Below are 16,831 nucleotides of genomic sequence, written 5' to 3'. Positions count from 1 at the left end.
TCGCAGTGTTTTTTTTTAATTTTCGGGCATAAGAGAAAATTAAATAACATCAAAATTGAGGTTTTAAAAATTTTTATTTCTTGTTTTTTATAATTTTTTTAAATGTCAGCTATCCTGATAATTGGATAGAAACGCAAGATTATAGGAGTTAACTGGGTTAAAATGATGTCCTGGAAATCGGCTAAGAAACCGTTAAAAACTGACTAATTTATCCCCGAAAAACATTCCAAAAGAGTCGAAAAAGCATATAAAATTCGCAGTTGCACAGTTATTTTCAACGAATTAGCAATCTTTAAAACTTAAATTTAAGGCGATTTGAGGCGAAATGAAAACCCCCCTCTATGCTATAACGGAAACTTTGTTGATTCTGCTAGGTTTCCTTTCATTTCTGTTTTCGATTAAATTTTGACTGTTCAGCTCGGCAACATCAGGAACGAATGAGTACAAATCCATTCAGGCTGACCTTTTGATCCAACGGTTTTGAGAATTTGTGTATACCTATTCAAATTTACAATAGCTTTCCGTTCAACCAGCTGAAATCGGATATATTCCAAGGTAAACAAATCATGTTGTGGAATTTGTGAGGATTTTATGCAATGACCCGGATGCTGCGAATCCCTTCGAAATTCGGCTGCTTCTAGCTTACACGGTTTTTATTTGTTTCTGCGCGTGAAATTAACTGTGAGCTTCTATTTCTCCGTGGTCGGCCGAGCGGCTCATTCCTCGATTTCTTCGGCAGTGCGGCGATCGCGATCGGGTGTCAGTCAACAGCAATTAATAGTATATAGTGGCGGAATGCAGCAGCCACAATACGAGATTATAGCAAGCGCGGTGCGCCCACTAAAAATGCCACGGTGATGAGCAAGGGCTTTGTCGCGGGAGAGGCGCCTTTGTTGCTCTCGCGCGCTCACAATGCGAGCGAGCGAGGCCTTGGATGCTTGCTTTTGATAAACCCACACTGCCGGCGCAATCAGGAATTTGTTTTGATTCCCAGCATCCACTCGAGTTGCCTGTGAACGGCCCAAGATTCATTTTTTTGCTCAGGTGAATTTGAATTATAGTCACGCCTGACAAAAAAGTGTATTATCAAGATATTTTTTGCTTTTCTTTCAAGAAAGGAGTTTTTACACAAAGCAGTTGAAGTTTTTACTCCACTTTTATCCGACCTTCAACTTGGAAGGTGAATTGAGTCTAAAATTACTTTCAGAGTTGCATTAAATAAGTCTGCATGTAGCATAAAATCAAACTGTATTGATCCATTTAAAGGAGCAATTCTAAGAGTAAAGGAGATATGCACGAATACCACAAAAGCTGACCATATACGTACTATTACGGGGAAATTGCATTTTGATTTATTGTAATTCCACTGTGATTGAGATCTCTTATTTTTACGACACTGCAAATCCCGCAAAATTATTCTTAAAACCGATTATCGATCATTAGACACAATTCAGTCATTTGTACAATGATTTTAGCTCGTGAAAATCGATTTTTATTGTGGCGGCTTTTTTACGATGGCATTTGCGAAAATAAATAAAACATTGAACGTTATTTTTATCAATGTTTATACTTGTAATATAATCAATTATTTTTAGCCGAATGTTTTATTTTTGCATTTTATGCATAGAAAAATACTTTAAAAGTTTCAAGCATTGAAGAAATTGCCCTAAAAGTCCTCCATTACACATCACGCTGTGTTGGCCAGTTTTCGGAACATTTCGCACCCATCAGTGTGCCCCGTATTGCTTTTTGGCGTTGGCTGGCGGGTCCATAAATCAGCCGCGAGAAGTTGAGTCACTATGGCTCTGTGTTCCGCTGGCTCTCCAGTTTCCACAGTGTTTACTTTTCTTTGTTGGAGTTGACCTGCTGCGCGCGGTTCATGACAAGAGGTTTCAACCCGCGGCCTACACACGCACACGCTCACGTAAATCACGATTCGCAGTCCGTAGTTCATTCCTCTGATATATACAACTTAATTGGCGTGCATTACCTCACAAACCGGGAACAAAAGTGAATGGTTTGCAATTTAGCAGCGGACAGAGTGCGTTGCCTTTGATTTTGCTGCGTGGGAGATAATAATAACAATTTCGCGTCGCAATATACTCGCGTTTTAGACCTTATGTCTTGGAATAGATTGGTTATGCAAAAGCGATTTCTGTTGCGAAACTATATTGTTGCGGCCAGTACAATAACTAATCATAATCACACTCGGATTTATGTGAGAAATTTATTTAGTTCTTTCCGGCAGGTTTTTTCCACGAGCCATTTCTAGTGAAAAAATAAAAACAGCTAAAAGCATCTAGCCTTTTTCCAAGAAATTTAATTTTTGGAATTATAGGCCGTATTTTTACAAAAGAAAAGTGCAATTTGAAAGCATGAGAAGCCATGAGAAATTTTTACAAAGGTTATGAAATTCATTTCAGAAATTTTAGTTACGTTTTTAGAAATGGAAAGTACAATCCTAAGCTTAAAATTACTTTAAGTCGTAAATTAAAATAAGTTTAAGTTTAAATTCAAAATTAAAAACAGAATATGACATAAAAACGTTACTGAGACAAAATTAACAAGTGGAAAAATGATTGTTCCCTTGTGAATGGTGTAAATTGGGAGAAAACAACATTTAAAATGAAATGCTCCTCAAAAAATTTCCAAAAAGGTCGATTTTATTTAGAGAAACACTGGGAGTCGCCATACCAAAATCGTGTTTATTCCTTGCATTTACGGCCTTCACACGAAATAACGAACCATTACGTTTGTTAGTTATTTTTATAAACGGTATTTTAATTTTGCGAATTATGATACATACTAAAAGTCTCATAAATGAAAGTAGGCGATAAGATTCGGTATCAAGGTAATTGCTTTTACAGTTTCTAGCATTATTTCTTAAGGAGACGAGAATTCTGTGATGCAGAACCGTTTGAGAATGAGCTGTTTTCAAACAATCCAATCTTCTAGCGAACAGCAAAAAGTTGTGGGTGTTGAAATGTGAGACAAAGCCGCTTATTCATTGGTCGTGCGCATTGGTCAACTCAAGCAATAATACGGCAAAACAGTTACGCTTTTTGTATGCACACCGTCCAAGAACTTCCTGCAACACGACCTTTAATTTTGTGGTCCACTGACACTCACACACAACTGAAAAACGCTGGAAAATCCTTGTTGTCAATAAAGCATTAAATAATCCTTAAGCCAAAATTTAGCTAGGTTGCACAGTAAATTTGTGAGAAAAGTAAGCATGCTTTGAAACGGGAAACTGTCTCCATACTTGAAATCTTATTTTATTTACCAACTTAGAGTTCCCACAAAGTTTCATGCACCGTTGGTTAGAACTCGACGAAAGGAATCGAAATCAGGCTGTAAATTTTGCAGAAAATTAGGAAATTTTGAATTTTTATTGCAAATAAGGTCCTTTTTGTACTATTGCACATATTGTACAACAAATTGCTATTAAAACAACAATTTAATCGAATTCTCATTATAGCCGACCATTCTAATATCTTTCATCAATCCGCTCTAAGATATGATAAAAAGCCCCGTTATATAAATGAATTTTAATAGTTTTGTCAAAGCGCAGCTGATCAATTGCTGCTACTAAAAATATTCAGCAGGTGCCTAACCTAAAAAACTCTAATTTCGAATCTTGATTTTCTGCCCCGCGAGCGAAAACTCTTCTATTCGGTATACGTTTAATCTATAATTAGTGATCTTCTGATCTTCTTCAAAACATCCGTATATGCAAAATATTTTTACAGCACATGAACCATTAAGCACGCAGTTTCTCTTTTTTTTCTTCCAAATTTTCTAACAAGAGCAGAAGAGGTGAAAACATTTCGGGAGAGATTTGCCTGGCCTGCTATTAGAATATTGCACTGGTGGTAAAGTTGCAATGAAATTAGGTCATTCCCATGAATAAAAATAACAACAAGAGGCAGTGAGTCGGCCAACCTCCTCCGCTGCTTCGTGGGATCGTTGTCGATGCAGACACAAGAAGTGCAACGCACACACACACTCACGAGTCAGCAGCAGGTTTTGCCGCGCGAGTAGCGGTTTCTGAGCCTACAGCCAATTCTCGCCAGCACATATTATTTAAATGAGCAGCCTAATGAAACAACCTGGACGACCACCTTTCATCCGACGAGAACAACCTGCCGCGACGAGCATCTGCCTTTGATAGAAGCAGAGCGCGCGCTTGTTTTAATAAGTTGCCAACGCGCACGTGAAATTCGGCTCGGTGAAGCGGACTGACTGAGAGAGACGGATTTTCGCAATCGTGCTGCCCAGGATTTATATAAATTACTCAGCATTCCAGTTTGGCAGCTGTATATGTTTTTAATCTTCTGAGACGCACACGCAAATTCTTTAAAATGGACCGTACACGTTTGCTACAGCCAAATTCTTAAAACATATTGCCTAATGATTGGAAAGGTTAGATAATGTTTAGGATAGCTGACAAGAGGCTATTTCTTATGCCGGATAAAACTGGAACGAGTTTGACGCAGCATGGGAGTGTGTTTTATAACTGGAACTGTTTTCCAATCTGACCAGTAATGATGTCACTCTTAATTAAACAGTCCAGTCGTCAAACCTGCGCGCGGGTGATTAATTTAAAGTGGAACTGGAATTTCGTTTTTGACGGTGCCAATCAGTTCCGAAGTCTATCCAGCTGAATTACTCGGTCGAAAATTCGACACGACGTCACGAAAATCAGTGGTTTTGGCTATTTTTGGTCGGAATCTAGCAAAAAGCGCCACAAGAACTCTGGCAACCAATTAGTGATCAGTCAGATCGAGACAGCAGCGCCATACCGACAATAATTCTTGCTCCTGGCTGTCACCGAGGCGCTGCCGTCTCGAACTGGTAATCGGGTTCCTTGCCTGCTGTGAGCTTTGTAACCAGTGCACTTCGTTAAAAAGCCAATCAGAACTCTGATAATTGGCTGCTGACGTTCGCGTGGCACTTTCAGACCTCAAGAAATCGTTTGGCACTAACAAAAATAAAATTTTAGTGCTTGCTCGAAAAATTAATGGTTTTAAATACATGTTTAGATAAAATTATAAGGGACACGACTAACACAGACCTTGATAAATTGTGATAATCGTCAGACAAAGGAAAATTAACCTATTAAAGGGTCTTGATAAGAACACGGCATGGAATGCATTGTTTTCAGGTGAGCACGTTTTGCATTCCTTTTTGATTCAAAACAAATCAATCGCTTTTTTATCTCGTCACGCAAATCTCTCCTTCAATCCCAGAGATTGTGAGAGTTAACACTGATGGATGGGCACCGCAAACACATAAAGTTTTATGTTGGCCACGGCATAGAAAAGCAATTTTGGATGAGGTTAAAAAGGTGTTACAGCGGAAGTACAGGCTCATTTGCGAGCGAAAGAAAAGAGAATCATTCCAACCACATTTACATGAGGTTTACAGCGGTTTCACCGCGTGGATAACTGTTTGCGCCGTGGTGATTCACTAGCTGGCGTGAAATTTGGCTAAAAGTGCGGCGATTGTTCGCCGCAAGAAGCGCGATAATGGGCGGACGCCGGCCTCTGATTGTGAGAATTAGCATGCTCGCGAGCGTATACATATACGGACTCATAATGGGTCAAAGAAAAGCTGCGCTTCTTCGTCTACATACGGCTGGCGCGGTGCAGGTCATAAACTGGAGCGAGTCACATGTACGTTGCGCGTTCTTATCACGAGCAGAGAAAGCTAGTCGTGTGCTGTGCATTCGCATTCACAACCGCGCTGATACATTTGCTTGATTAATGCGATCCGCGACGCGTATATATGCGAGCCGCGCGGGCTAAGCAAGCAAAGAGGTAGTTTCACCGAACGGCGCTGACCGTGAAAGCCTTTCAAATAAATAAGTGAGAGATTCATTAAAGATTGTGACCGGTAGCTCTCATGCTGTTGCTTCTATTCACACTTTTTATATGAACGAAAGCGAAAAGAAAGAGCAGAGTGCTCACCCGAGATTTTGCTCTGATTGTGATAGTTAATAAACATCTGCGGAATGACGGCGGAACGGTAAAAGTGCTGGTAGAGCACATATTTTTTCACTTTTTAATGAATCGAGTCGTGTTCACACGTTCTGAGAATCACTTCATATGCTGTCAGTAGAAATAAATTTAACTATTCTTTCTGTGATCCGACCATCAAATGAGCACGAATCGAGATCTTCTAATTGTAAGCATTTGGCGCACATTTAGAGAATCAATTTAATTACAATTATTTCTGCAATCGATCATTTAAACATTGTAGGATTTCAGCTGAAAATATCAGTCAGAACGTTAAATTTTACGATTTTCCAACTCCGAAAATTTCCCGAAAACCATATTAATCTTTCTGACGGTTAATTCGCGGATATCGAATATTATTTATCGTTTCAAGTGGAGAAGAAACACGCAGTTATTTCATATACTGATTGAACTTGTCAATATAAATAAAATGTGTAACGTTTAGAGACCAGTTTATTATTTAAGCACGATGAAGCATGAATGATTGGTCTAATTGAAATCCAGCTTGTCATGTAAGACGAAAAACTAGTTTGAATCAATTTGCATTTCTCGGTGTCCGAGAATATCAGATTAGCTGTGAGATGTGCGGCTTTGAATATCGAATGGTAGCATGATGGATGCTTTCCTGCATGCTGCGGTTTACTATTAATACGGATAATTGAAGAGCTAGGTTAATACTTTGTTGCGTTGTAGTCGTAACACTTTATATAGACATGCAAGTCTAGAAAATGGCCTTAAAATAGCGTGTTAGAAAAAGAGTAGATCGTTTACGTGAATTAAACATCCGCTCTTGTGTTGGGAATGCATGAGATGCGAAAGAGTTAACACCCCTGTGTTAGTTTTATGATTAGCCTGTCAAGTTGAAATGTGTGTTTGCCGCAGAGAAGAATAAAGGGCGTTCTTTTTTAGCAACGGCGCGACGACACCGCACTCGCCAAATGTGGGAAAAGCACGCAAGTGCATTTTGTGTTGCATAAACGCGAGATATAATTATCGTAATAATCTAGCGGAGACGTGACTCGCCTCTGGCATTAGACTGGGAATAAAGGTCAGCGTGCATAGATTACGCGACGTGTGTGTGTGTGTGTCTAGAATTAGTGCCCTGCATGGTTACGGTTTGCGATTTCCTCACGAGTTGAAAAAATAACAGAGTTTTTATTTTGCTTTGTTTTTTAGTATTGAAAATCAGTCCATTGGCTTCTGTCGTAAAAACCGACCACTGGAAGAGGATGTAACTCATGGGAATTTCGGTATGAGAAAAGAAAATAATGCAGGGGATGGGGCAATTTTCGAACTAAGCAGGACATTCAGAAAATTTACCGCTCTTTCTGATATTTTCAGCCGAAATCCTGATTGAATTAATGATTTTGTGGTTTTTCAAAAATTATTAAGCGAATCGATTTCAAAAAGGCATCGAAATGGCTAAAAACTCAAGATTTAAGCTTGAATTGATCGTCTGATATCACAGCAATCACAGAAAAAAATGATCAATAACGCGCATCATCCATAATTATGATTAAATGGAAATTTACGAAATTTACAACCAAGCCAGTTATATTTGATAATTAATTAGTGATATTTTTAATTTCTAGACCTAGTCTGTCATATTGGCAAGGAAAATTGGCTCCATGAGGCATATTTTTCATTAAATTTTAATTTAAAAATGCAGATGTTTTAATCTCAAGATCTGAAAAATCACACCGTGCAGGCCTCTAGTATCTAGAGATGTACAATTATTGCTCAGTACTCACCAAGAGCGGCAGGTGATGCACGAGATAGCAGAGCGCAAGGACGGACAGCACCGTTGACCAACGCAGTCTCTCCGGGAGCGAGGTGGTGCGGTTGGGCCACGCGTGGCACGGCGGCGTCAGCAGCAACGAGCTGCCGTACATCTTGCTCAGCATGCTGCCCTCGGTGTCGCTGTTGAAGCGGTGCAGCGTCTCGCCAGTATTGGGGCCGCCGAAGGGCTGACGCGCGTCCGAACGGCCCGACTGCGTGGAGGCGGTGCCCGTGTCGGACTGGGCCAGGACGCGCAGGTCCGAGGTGGAGCGCTGCAGGCGGCTGTGGCGGCGGATTTCGACGACCAAGGCGCCGACGACTGTGGCCACCGCCAGGACGCCGTGAAGCGACGCCGAAAACAGGGCGAAACGCGGCTCCAGCTGGTGCGGCAGGAAGGCGCACGCGTCTCCGCGGAAGTTGGTGAACGCCGGCCGCGCGAACATGGCCGCCAGGCCGACGAAGCCCGCGATGACCGCCAGGACGCACACGTGGTAACGCACGTGGTCCCTGCGAGGGTGGCGGCGGTACCTGCTGGGCCAGCGGACGCTCAGGGCGCGGTCCAGCACCAGCGACGCCAGGGTGGCGGCGTGCAGAGCGTGCAGCGCCGTCACAGCCCACACGGCCGTGGAGCAGGCGACGCCGCTGGCGGCCCGCGGCGCCCCCAGCAGCTGCAGCAGCGCCACGTACAGAATCAACAATTGCCTGACGCAGCCCTGGCCCAGCAGCGCGGCCAGGAAGACGTCGACGGCGCGCCACAGGGGCCGGTGCGCGTGCAGGATCAGCACGGCCCAGCTAAGACCCACCAGCACCAGCGGCGACCCCGCCGCCAGACCGGCCCAGCTGGCATTTTCCGGGGTCATGCTCAGTGGACGACCCCGACGATCAACGAGTTGCCCATTCCTTTCGGCTCAGACTGAAACAAAAGGGCAGAGAAGATGAGCACAGTGTATCAAGACAAAACACATACTAGCGAAGACAATTTCAATGATTGAAAGTTGAAGCGCAATATTTTTGTGGATGACAATAAAAATTGTGTATTTAGAATGAATAAAGTAAACGAATAATTAAGTTTCGTGCCATCTTGAGCAATGGAAATTGAGTTTGAGTTTCCATTTATGGAAAATTGTAAATCTCCTCCCTTTTTCAAAGGATCATCCGGTGCACAAATACGATGTTAAAATTAAAAAGGGAGTGAAATACGAGGAATTTAAGTACAGAATTGATTTTATCGTGACGAGAGACCTACGAAACAATTCTGCAATTTTAGTTAAACTGAAAAATGCCCCCCCTGGGAGAAAGGGGGTAGGTCTCAGCCTCCAACAATGACAATGAAAAGTCAAAATTAATTATTTTTTCAATCAAATTTTAATTAAACCCCTAATAGAAACATACACGAAAAATGCCCTATCTAATAAATTCTGGATTCTTTGGGAAGCAAAAACCCACGTTTTTTCAACTTTGATATATATATTTTTTTCAAATGAATAGAATGAGCATGTCATTAATTTTTTTAAATGTTGTTGTCACGTGTATGGGCCAATTTTGACCATCCTCTTCTCTACCAAACTGTAATTTAAAACCAAAATGTCTAAAACTGTCCAAATTTTGCTCTAGTTTTACTATCTTTTGATTGAAAAATTCCAATTTACACTTTGAAAAGCATTTCAATTTTAAATATTATCCTGTCATGCATTTGTTTTATTGTGTCAAGAATGAATTTCAAATAGAATATGATCAATTAAATTCAAGATCACAGATCTGGCAAAGATTGCATAAATTTGCACCTTTGCACCAAGGAGGAACATTTTTTATCCCTTCAGAAAATGACTGGCGATTTATTCTGTTGGAAATTGGGTCTGTGGTGTGTGTATTTGCACCTGCTAGATTGGACTGTAATTTAGCGTGGCATTCTGTTACTACACACAAAAGAGCGAAATTTAAAATTCTAACGCACTGGACCATTTCCGCAAAAGGCAGAGGAAAATTCAATTTTGCGCTCCTTGCGAGCACTGGTGTATGCAGAAGCTAGTCTGGTGCACCTTGAGCACCAAGCAGCGTGTATAATACAATTCATTTTGTGCGGCCGAGTCACACGTCCGTCTCGCGTTTTATGCGCAATAATGTGCCATCTGCATAGTAAGAGCGGCGCAAAAATGCAAGTTATCACTTTCACCAGGCCAATTATTCAAATCGAAAAGAAAAGAACACATTTTGTGACTTGCGTCTCGATTAATAACCTTTATTAGAGAGAGCACAACGGCATTTTGATGGATTGAAATGGGAGATGGGATCCTCCAGCCTGCCAGCAGCGATGCAAGAGTGTTTCAAAGAGTGAGTCGCGCACCGTGTGAAACTGAACACTTCCTACAGGCTATCGGTTTACGAGAAAACAGTTTCGCGTGCTCTCGACAGTTTTCAAATGCATGTAAAAGTAATTAAGCGTTATTGTACTCTGCTGTACAACACTTCAATCAAACTCATCCGCAGACGCCGCCGCGTGAAAACAAAAGAAAGCTGCGTTGGTCGCTCGGCCAAACGAGAAATGACACAACGCCGCGATAAACTAATTACCACGAGATTCCTTAAAAGGAGGAGCTGCCGGTACCAATCATATTTGGAATGCTGATATATGTCCTCTCAAGCCGTTCTTGTCGAAGGTGGGGGCGTCTTTTACAATATGGCATACGGTACTGCATGCCAAATAGGATTTGTTGTTTGCGCGAGAGGAAAGAAAGCTATAATATGCGTGCGGTGAAATTAACGCCCGCAATCGCTGACCCTTTGGCCACAATTGCGATATAATAAAGTACATTATGGTATATGCAACGGCGATTGCTTTTAATATTGTCTACCACATTCTCTTTCAAAACGAACAGATGACAATAATTTCCAGGGCATTTGACAAAAAAGGTAGACAGACTCCATTGTGATCAACTTGGTAATATATATTCTCCTCTGAGCTTTTGACTTGTAATTTTTAGTCATTTCAGATGTAAAACACGTAAAAACCAAAATCTGGAAGAATTTAACCTTACAATTCTAGAAAAAATGGCCCCTTCAAGGCTTACAGAGGACGTGTAACACGATATCTTTCTTTTATAATTTAGTGAAAAAAACAGTGTTGTGAACTGAGGAGCATGTGTATATGTTAATAGAAGAAACACAGTTAATAAATGTCATGGCCTGAGTCAGTCGGGTTCCCTCTATATAGGAACACTCATATTTCTCATTCCACTTGCATGCTTCCATAAATGCTGAAACCGGATCCCATTACTATTTGTGCCTGCTTTTTGTTTCCTTTCCCAGGAATGGCAACTGTAAATGTAATGAAAAAGTGCAATCCACCGGAAAAAGAAAGGATATAAAGAATTTAAAAGTGAAATTGGCACAAGGTGGCTTATTCGCTTCCTGCGCGCGGAAAGTAGAATGAAGTGCGTTAGTGCAATTAAAACAATTGTCAACAGTCGAAGAAGGTCACCAGATCACTTTTCTCGCTGCGTTCACGCTCCTCGGATGGGGCATGGTAGATAAACTCGAAAGCAATCAGACTTGAAAGGAAAACAAACAAAATGGATCTAATTGTGATTCACACTCGATCGGCTGAAAAATCGGCTTCCTTGAAACACACAGCGAGAGGTGGAATTTGTTTCAAAGTGATCGCCGCGCGCGCGCGTGTGCAGCAAAACAAAAAGTAAAAACACGCGATACAAATCGCGATAATGACGCTTTCAATGTGCTGCTTTGCTTGGGTCATGAATTGGCCTTGGCTCTTTTGCGGCGGCGGTGCAGGCGGGCTTCGGAGCCGACGCCAAAATTCGCAATCCATCACTATCGCATTCCGGCCAACACATGCACGTGATGGCCAAATTCAAATTGCTTTCGTGACGAAGTGCTTTTCCGAGTTTGAGCTTTTCACTTGGTAATTCGACAGCCTTGAGTGTTTGATTTGATTGCAAACAGAACTTTTCAATTACGCCGCCATAGTCTGGAGTCAATCTGCAGGCGGATTTATTTCATTTTGTTCAAATTGTGTGTTGAGAAGTGTCAAGAGAGGTCGATTCACTTTAAAATGTTGCCCAGAACATGTTTTTATTCCGACAGGTGGCCCGTTTTGGCGGTGACAAGTCGTAAAATCAAAAGATTGATGTTCAAGACAAGGTTTTACTTCCTCTTCACTTTTGATCAACTTTATTGAGTTTTAATAATTTATTTATCCATGAAATTGGGAAATGTCTAAGCTCTATTTAGCAATAATAGACCTGTTATTGCGGATGTTGACCGTTAGATATGGCTCATTTAATTCTAAGAAATGTCTCAAGGACAAAATATAAATCTTGTGAGATTACTTTTGAATTGCTAGCTGCAAACAGGTGTTTCGAGTAATTACATTTCACCTGTTGCCATTACGGCTTGTTATGAGTTTTTCTTCAGTCTTTGCTTTACACAATATTTAGATGATTTTCATGCTTAAATAAACAATTTATTATATTAGTTAATATCCTTAGCTTCAAATAATCTGTTTAATAACCTATTTTGAGGAGACTAATCAGCAAAAGGTCACTTTCTAAGCAACCAACATTTTTATTGTCTGCCAAGTGCATATTTGTTTTTATTTCACTTAAATCGATTAATGATCGATTTCCACGTGCTACACGTTGAACAAAATATTGATTTATTTGAAAATTTTGTAATTTTCTTGCACCGAAAAACATGTTCAGCGGATTATCTCTGAACAACGACTACTGGAATAGGGCGTTACTCGCGGTAATTTTTATTGAGGGTGTGGTTCCCTTGAAAATAACAAAGGAGGTGTATAGTACGTGTTGTAAGGCGCAAGGTAATCGTAAAATTTTTCTTAATCTTTTCTGAGATTTTCAGAAAAAATCCTATTTACTTGGTATACAAATTTAATGAAGCGATGTAAAGATAGAAAAATCAGCGAAAACACTGTTGTTATAAAACTAAATTGAATAAAAAATTAGTTAACGGTGGATTTTGTTTCTTAATGGTAAATTTGGAATGTTAACTGAAATATAAAAATTCCGCACACAATAGAGCCTAAAACGATGCTCATAGTCTGAACAGAAATCATCTCAGCGCATCAAATGCACACAAAAGATGAAATGCATTGATAATTTTGTCCGTACGCTAACTGTTCATACGCCAGTGATTGGCGACCATAATTTGCGTGATATATGCGATGCACACGACGATGGCCTGCGTAATTACTCCCGAGAGCCCATCTGTAAAGCTAATTTTTGCCAAGGCTCGTAATTAAGCGGCGATCGGGCGCGGAGTTGGTTGGTTATCTATCTTAACGAGGCCCGTTGGTCGGTGCTTACGATACACCGCGCGATTGCCTCATCCGTATCCCGGCAGCTCGGCTTTTTCCCTTGTGCACACTGCAATAACGGAGCACATCCGCGCCGCCGTATTATAATATAATAACTAAATAGCGGCTGAGACATAATTTGATATTTGCCTACAAGCGTGAAGAATTGTTTCGTTTTCTTCATGCGCCGTGCGCGGTGCGAATCGCCTGGCAAAAAATATAGGAGCTGATGCATGGCTGCTTTGCGTTTATTGCCATGTGAAAGTTGGTGCTTTCTTTAATTATCAATCGACAATTGCCTTTGCCTACAAAACGCAGCAGCTGCGCGGCATGCGAATTTTAATTCACGCAGCTGAATATTTTTTGGCACACACTCGTGAGCGGGCAGTAAAATTTGCCGAGCGTAATTACTTGCGTGCAAACATAATTTTAAAAAGCAAAGTTCATAAACTTTAGGGATTTTTGATATTAAAAGGTGAGTGGCGTGTGAAATGTTGTATATCTTTCGATTTGTAGGTATAAAACACGCGCGTGTTGCAATACAGAGATGTGGATTTATTGGCAATATAGCGCGAATGTGTATATTTTTATACAGTTTCTTTATCGCTCCGTTCCGAGTAGAAAGTGTCCGAATAGGTTCATTGTTCGGGTTGACATAATTCACATGTGGGTTTGCGTCACAATTTGGGCAAATCGGCACTATTCAATTACACGGAAATTTAAAGTACAGTGTAGTTGAGCTCTCGTTCTGCCATCAAAAGATGTCTTAGATGATGGAGCGAATTTCTCTTTATAAGTGCGCTGCCGGTTTTTTAGAGCAGTTTTGTGCGCGCAGCCGACCATTTTTATCAAACCGCATTTCAATGAATATCTCAATTGTATCAACAGTGAAAACTCCGAAGATTGTTTACTCTTTCACTTTCGAGCATCACGCAATTGAGAAATTTACGTCTACGAAAAATTTGTTCATTTCATGGTGAGTTTGGCATTCAGTCCGATTTAATGCACTTAACGACGAAAATAAACTTTCTCATAAACACTCAATTTCAGACAATAGTAAACAAAAATTAATATATTTCGCAATTCATAATAAAATCGTGAGACTGCTTATGCGAACAAGCAGTTTTGGCAAGTTGGAAAGTAAAACATATTTCACATAAAAAAAACTTTCAAGTGTCCCCCGAGTTGAATGTGAATTATGAGTTACCTTCCTGTCACTCTTCTCAACAACACAAAACGAGAGAAAACACGTCGTTGCAAAATAACGCTATAAACGAAAAGTTTTATTGCCTCATTCGACTCCTTCTCGCGAGTGACCCTTTCACACGCTTAATATTCACTTATTGTTGTTTGCATTCGTATATGAATACTTTGCCATCATGTCGGCCGTACACGTGGATACACATTTTGATATAGCACACGCATCACACACAACTCCGTGCTGAAGTAAATTAAAAGAAGAAACGCTGGAGTGACCGACTTTCCGCTCATGCGGCCATGGGATTTATTTTTTGATTCCCACAAACGCTGGCTAATGTGGGAATGCATGCTCGAGCACAATTGGCCAGACAAACGCCACAATTTTGCTTCGTGCGTGTCGGGTCGGCGGACAAGGCGGATTATTACAAAAAAGTCAAGTAAATTATTCTTTTGTCACAACGGGTTATATAAGATGAATATTTTAAAAACTATTGCACGACGGAGCGAGAAAATCGTTGCCAAACCTTATTATGCACTTAAATTCCTCTTCCTAAGCCCACGCAACGATCGCATAATTAATTAGTGCGGTTGGGAAAGAAGTCTTAATTTGGAGCAATTAATATACGTGAGCCGCAAATTGACAGTTGAACTAATTCCATTGCATCATTAGGAGCATATTGTGCAAATTATTAACATATATTTTATAAAATTCAGCCCAATTAAAATTTTTCTAGCCGCTGAACGACCACAAACGCCTTCACCCTTCACAGATTCGCGCAAGGCCAAGAAAAATTACCCTCACGATAATAATTATTAGCTAATTCTGGTTCTAACAAATGTGCAAGTGTGGTGAGGAAATTTTCGTCCAGTGTCTCATCAACCACAATTAAGTCTGTACTTCCTGCGCGCGGCGGCCAGTTGAAATTCCACGCTTCTCGCATGCAAATGGATTTCACGCATTCTTTTTCGCTCACAAAGTCAGCGTTCTATGAAACGAAAATTGAGCAACCTGGGCTGTAAAAAAATCAAGCACCGCCCGACTTAACCTTGGCAAGGACAAATCAACTGCGAATATGCACGTCCGAACATCCTCTCTCTCGAGCGCTTTTTTTCTTAATTGTTTTCTCGGCAAAGCCATGGTAAATTGCACGACGAGTCAATTACTAAGATGGATGCCATAAACTTGGAATTAAAGTTGAATGATGCAGGGCAACAATTAAATTTAATTTGAACTGTTTACTACAGTTAGCAGTTGATTTAAAATCCTCGAAAATTCAAGTAAAGCTTTATGTAAGAGAATTTAAAAATGAGGAAAAAGCTAAAGACTTCCTAGGTTGCCGTTTATATTTTTGAGAAAATTGGCTCAAAAGTATTTATGTTAATCAATTGTCTCCTTGCTGTAAAATCACGATTTATTTCACAATTTCAAGAATTTTTCATCATCATTTGCACATCATTGAATAGATCGTGACGAGAGGAATCGAAAAAATTATTGACAAACCATTTAATTTGTTGATAAATTTGGTATATAATATGATACTGTATTTACCTGCTCCTCGGTCCTGATTTTATTATTATTGCACACTGTAGAGATAAACTGTTGCTAAACTACTTGCTATAGTCTGTAATGCAAAATATTATTAATTGATGGCCTTTGAATGGTTTGTCAATGATTTTTTGCTTGATTTTTATTCCTCTAATGCGAGTTATGAGTCAAATTTTCCTCCTGGAGAAATTTATCATTATTTTCAATAAGGAGACGGTGATTAGCATGCAAAATTAAAATCCGGTTTTTTCATATAAGGAAACTTTTAGCTCTTCCCCAATTTTCAAGTAAAGGCTATAATTTTTATTATTTGCATCACATATATATCCACTTTAATTCTCTAGATTAGGTTGTTCACCTAATATCTTGTTTGAGGAGGTAGAAAAAATGAATTTTATTTCACCATAACAAAAAGCACTCCCGACCGATGGTATCTATCCGTCTCCCATCTAAATGAGCCGCTTTTGCTTTTTCCATATGAGTGAGGAAAGTTTTCGGAACACAATCCATCCATCATATCGACGTTACAAAACTGTAAAAGTGCTCCATTATGCATTATGCTGGAAGACAAAGGAAAAAGGAATTGGTGTTTGTTTGGCGTTGGGTTAAGTCGTGCCGGCGGTTCGATTCACGCCGAGGTCACAGATTAATATTTCGTGAACTCCACAATTCAAAGGCTGCGCGAGGAAAGATCTTGACATGCGTGCGTGGCGTCAAAGCACATTCTAAAAGCGCACCCACCCATCTCATAATCATAATTCCTGTTGTTGTCGTCGTTGGATCACAGTGCCCGTCATTACCACTCGTTGTTTGTGTTGTAGTGAAGTAAAAAAAAATTAAATCCGAGCAGCTTTCTCTGCAAGAATCCGACACGCCGCTCAGCTGCACTCGTGGTTGCATTGTCTTTTGTGTGCACTTGCTCGGAATCACAATGCATGCACCGCGCGCGAGCGT

At 40.4% G+C, this 16,831-nt stretch overlaps 1 protein-coding gene across 1 annotated transcript in view; it reads right to left on the bottom strand.

Annotated features, from left to right (window-relative positions):
• LOC135944895 (uncharacterized) overlaps positions 1 to 16,831 on the bottom strand; it is a 30,583-nt gene that overhangs the window by 5,865 nt on the left and 7,887 nt on the right. Inside the window, exon 2 of the mRNA XM_065492116.1 lies at positions 7,772 to 8,712. Coding sequence (XP_065348188.1) covers positions 7,772 to 8,659 — 888 coding nt within the window. The 5' untranslated portion in view covers positions 8,660 to 8,712. The remainder of the gene's footprint in view (positions 1 to 7,771; positions 8,713 to 16,831) is intronic.

Source organism: Cloeon dipterum, chromosome X, assembly GCF_949628265.1.
Source record: "Cloeon dipterum chromosome X, ieCloDipt1.1, whole genome shotgun sequence".
Classification (NCBI taxonomy): domain Eukaryota; kingdom Metazoa; phylum Arthropoda; class Insecta; order Ephemeroptera; family Baetidae; genus Cloeon; species Cloeon dipterum.
The sequence above is the reverse complement of the archived record's forward strand: the minus strand, read 5'-3'. Positions and strand labels throughout refer to the sequence as shown.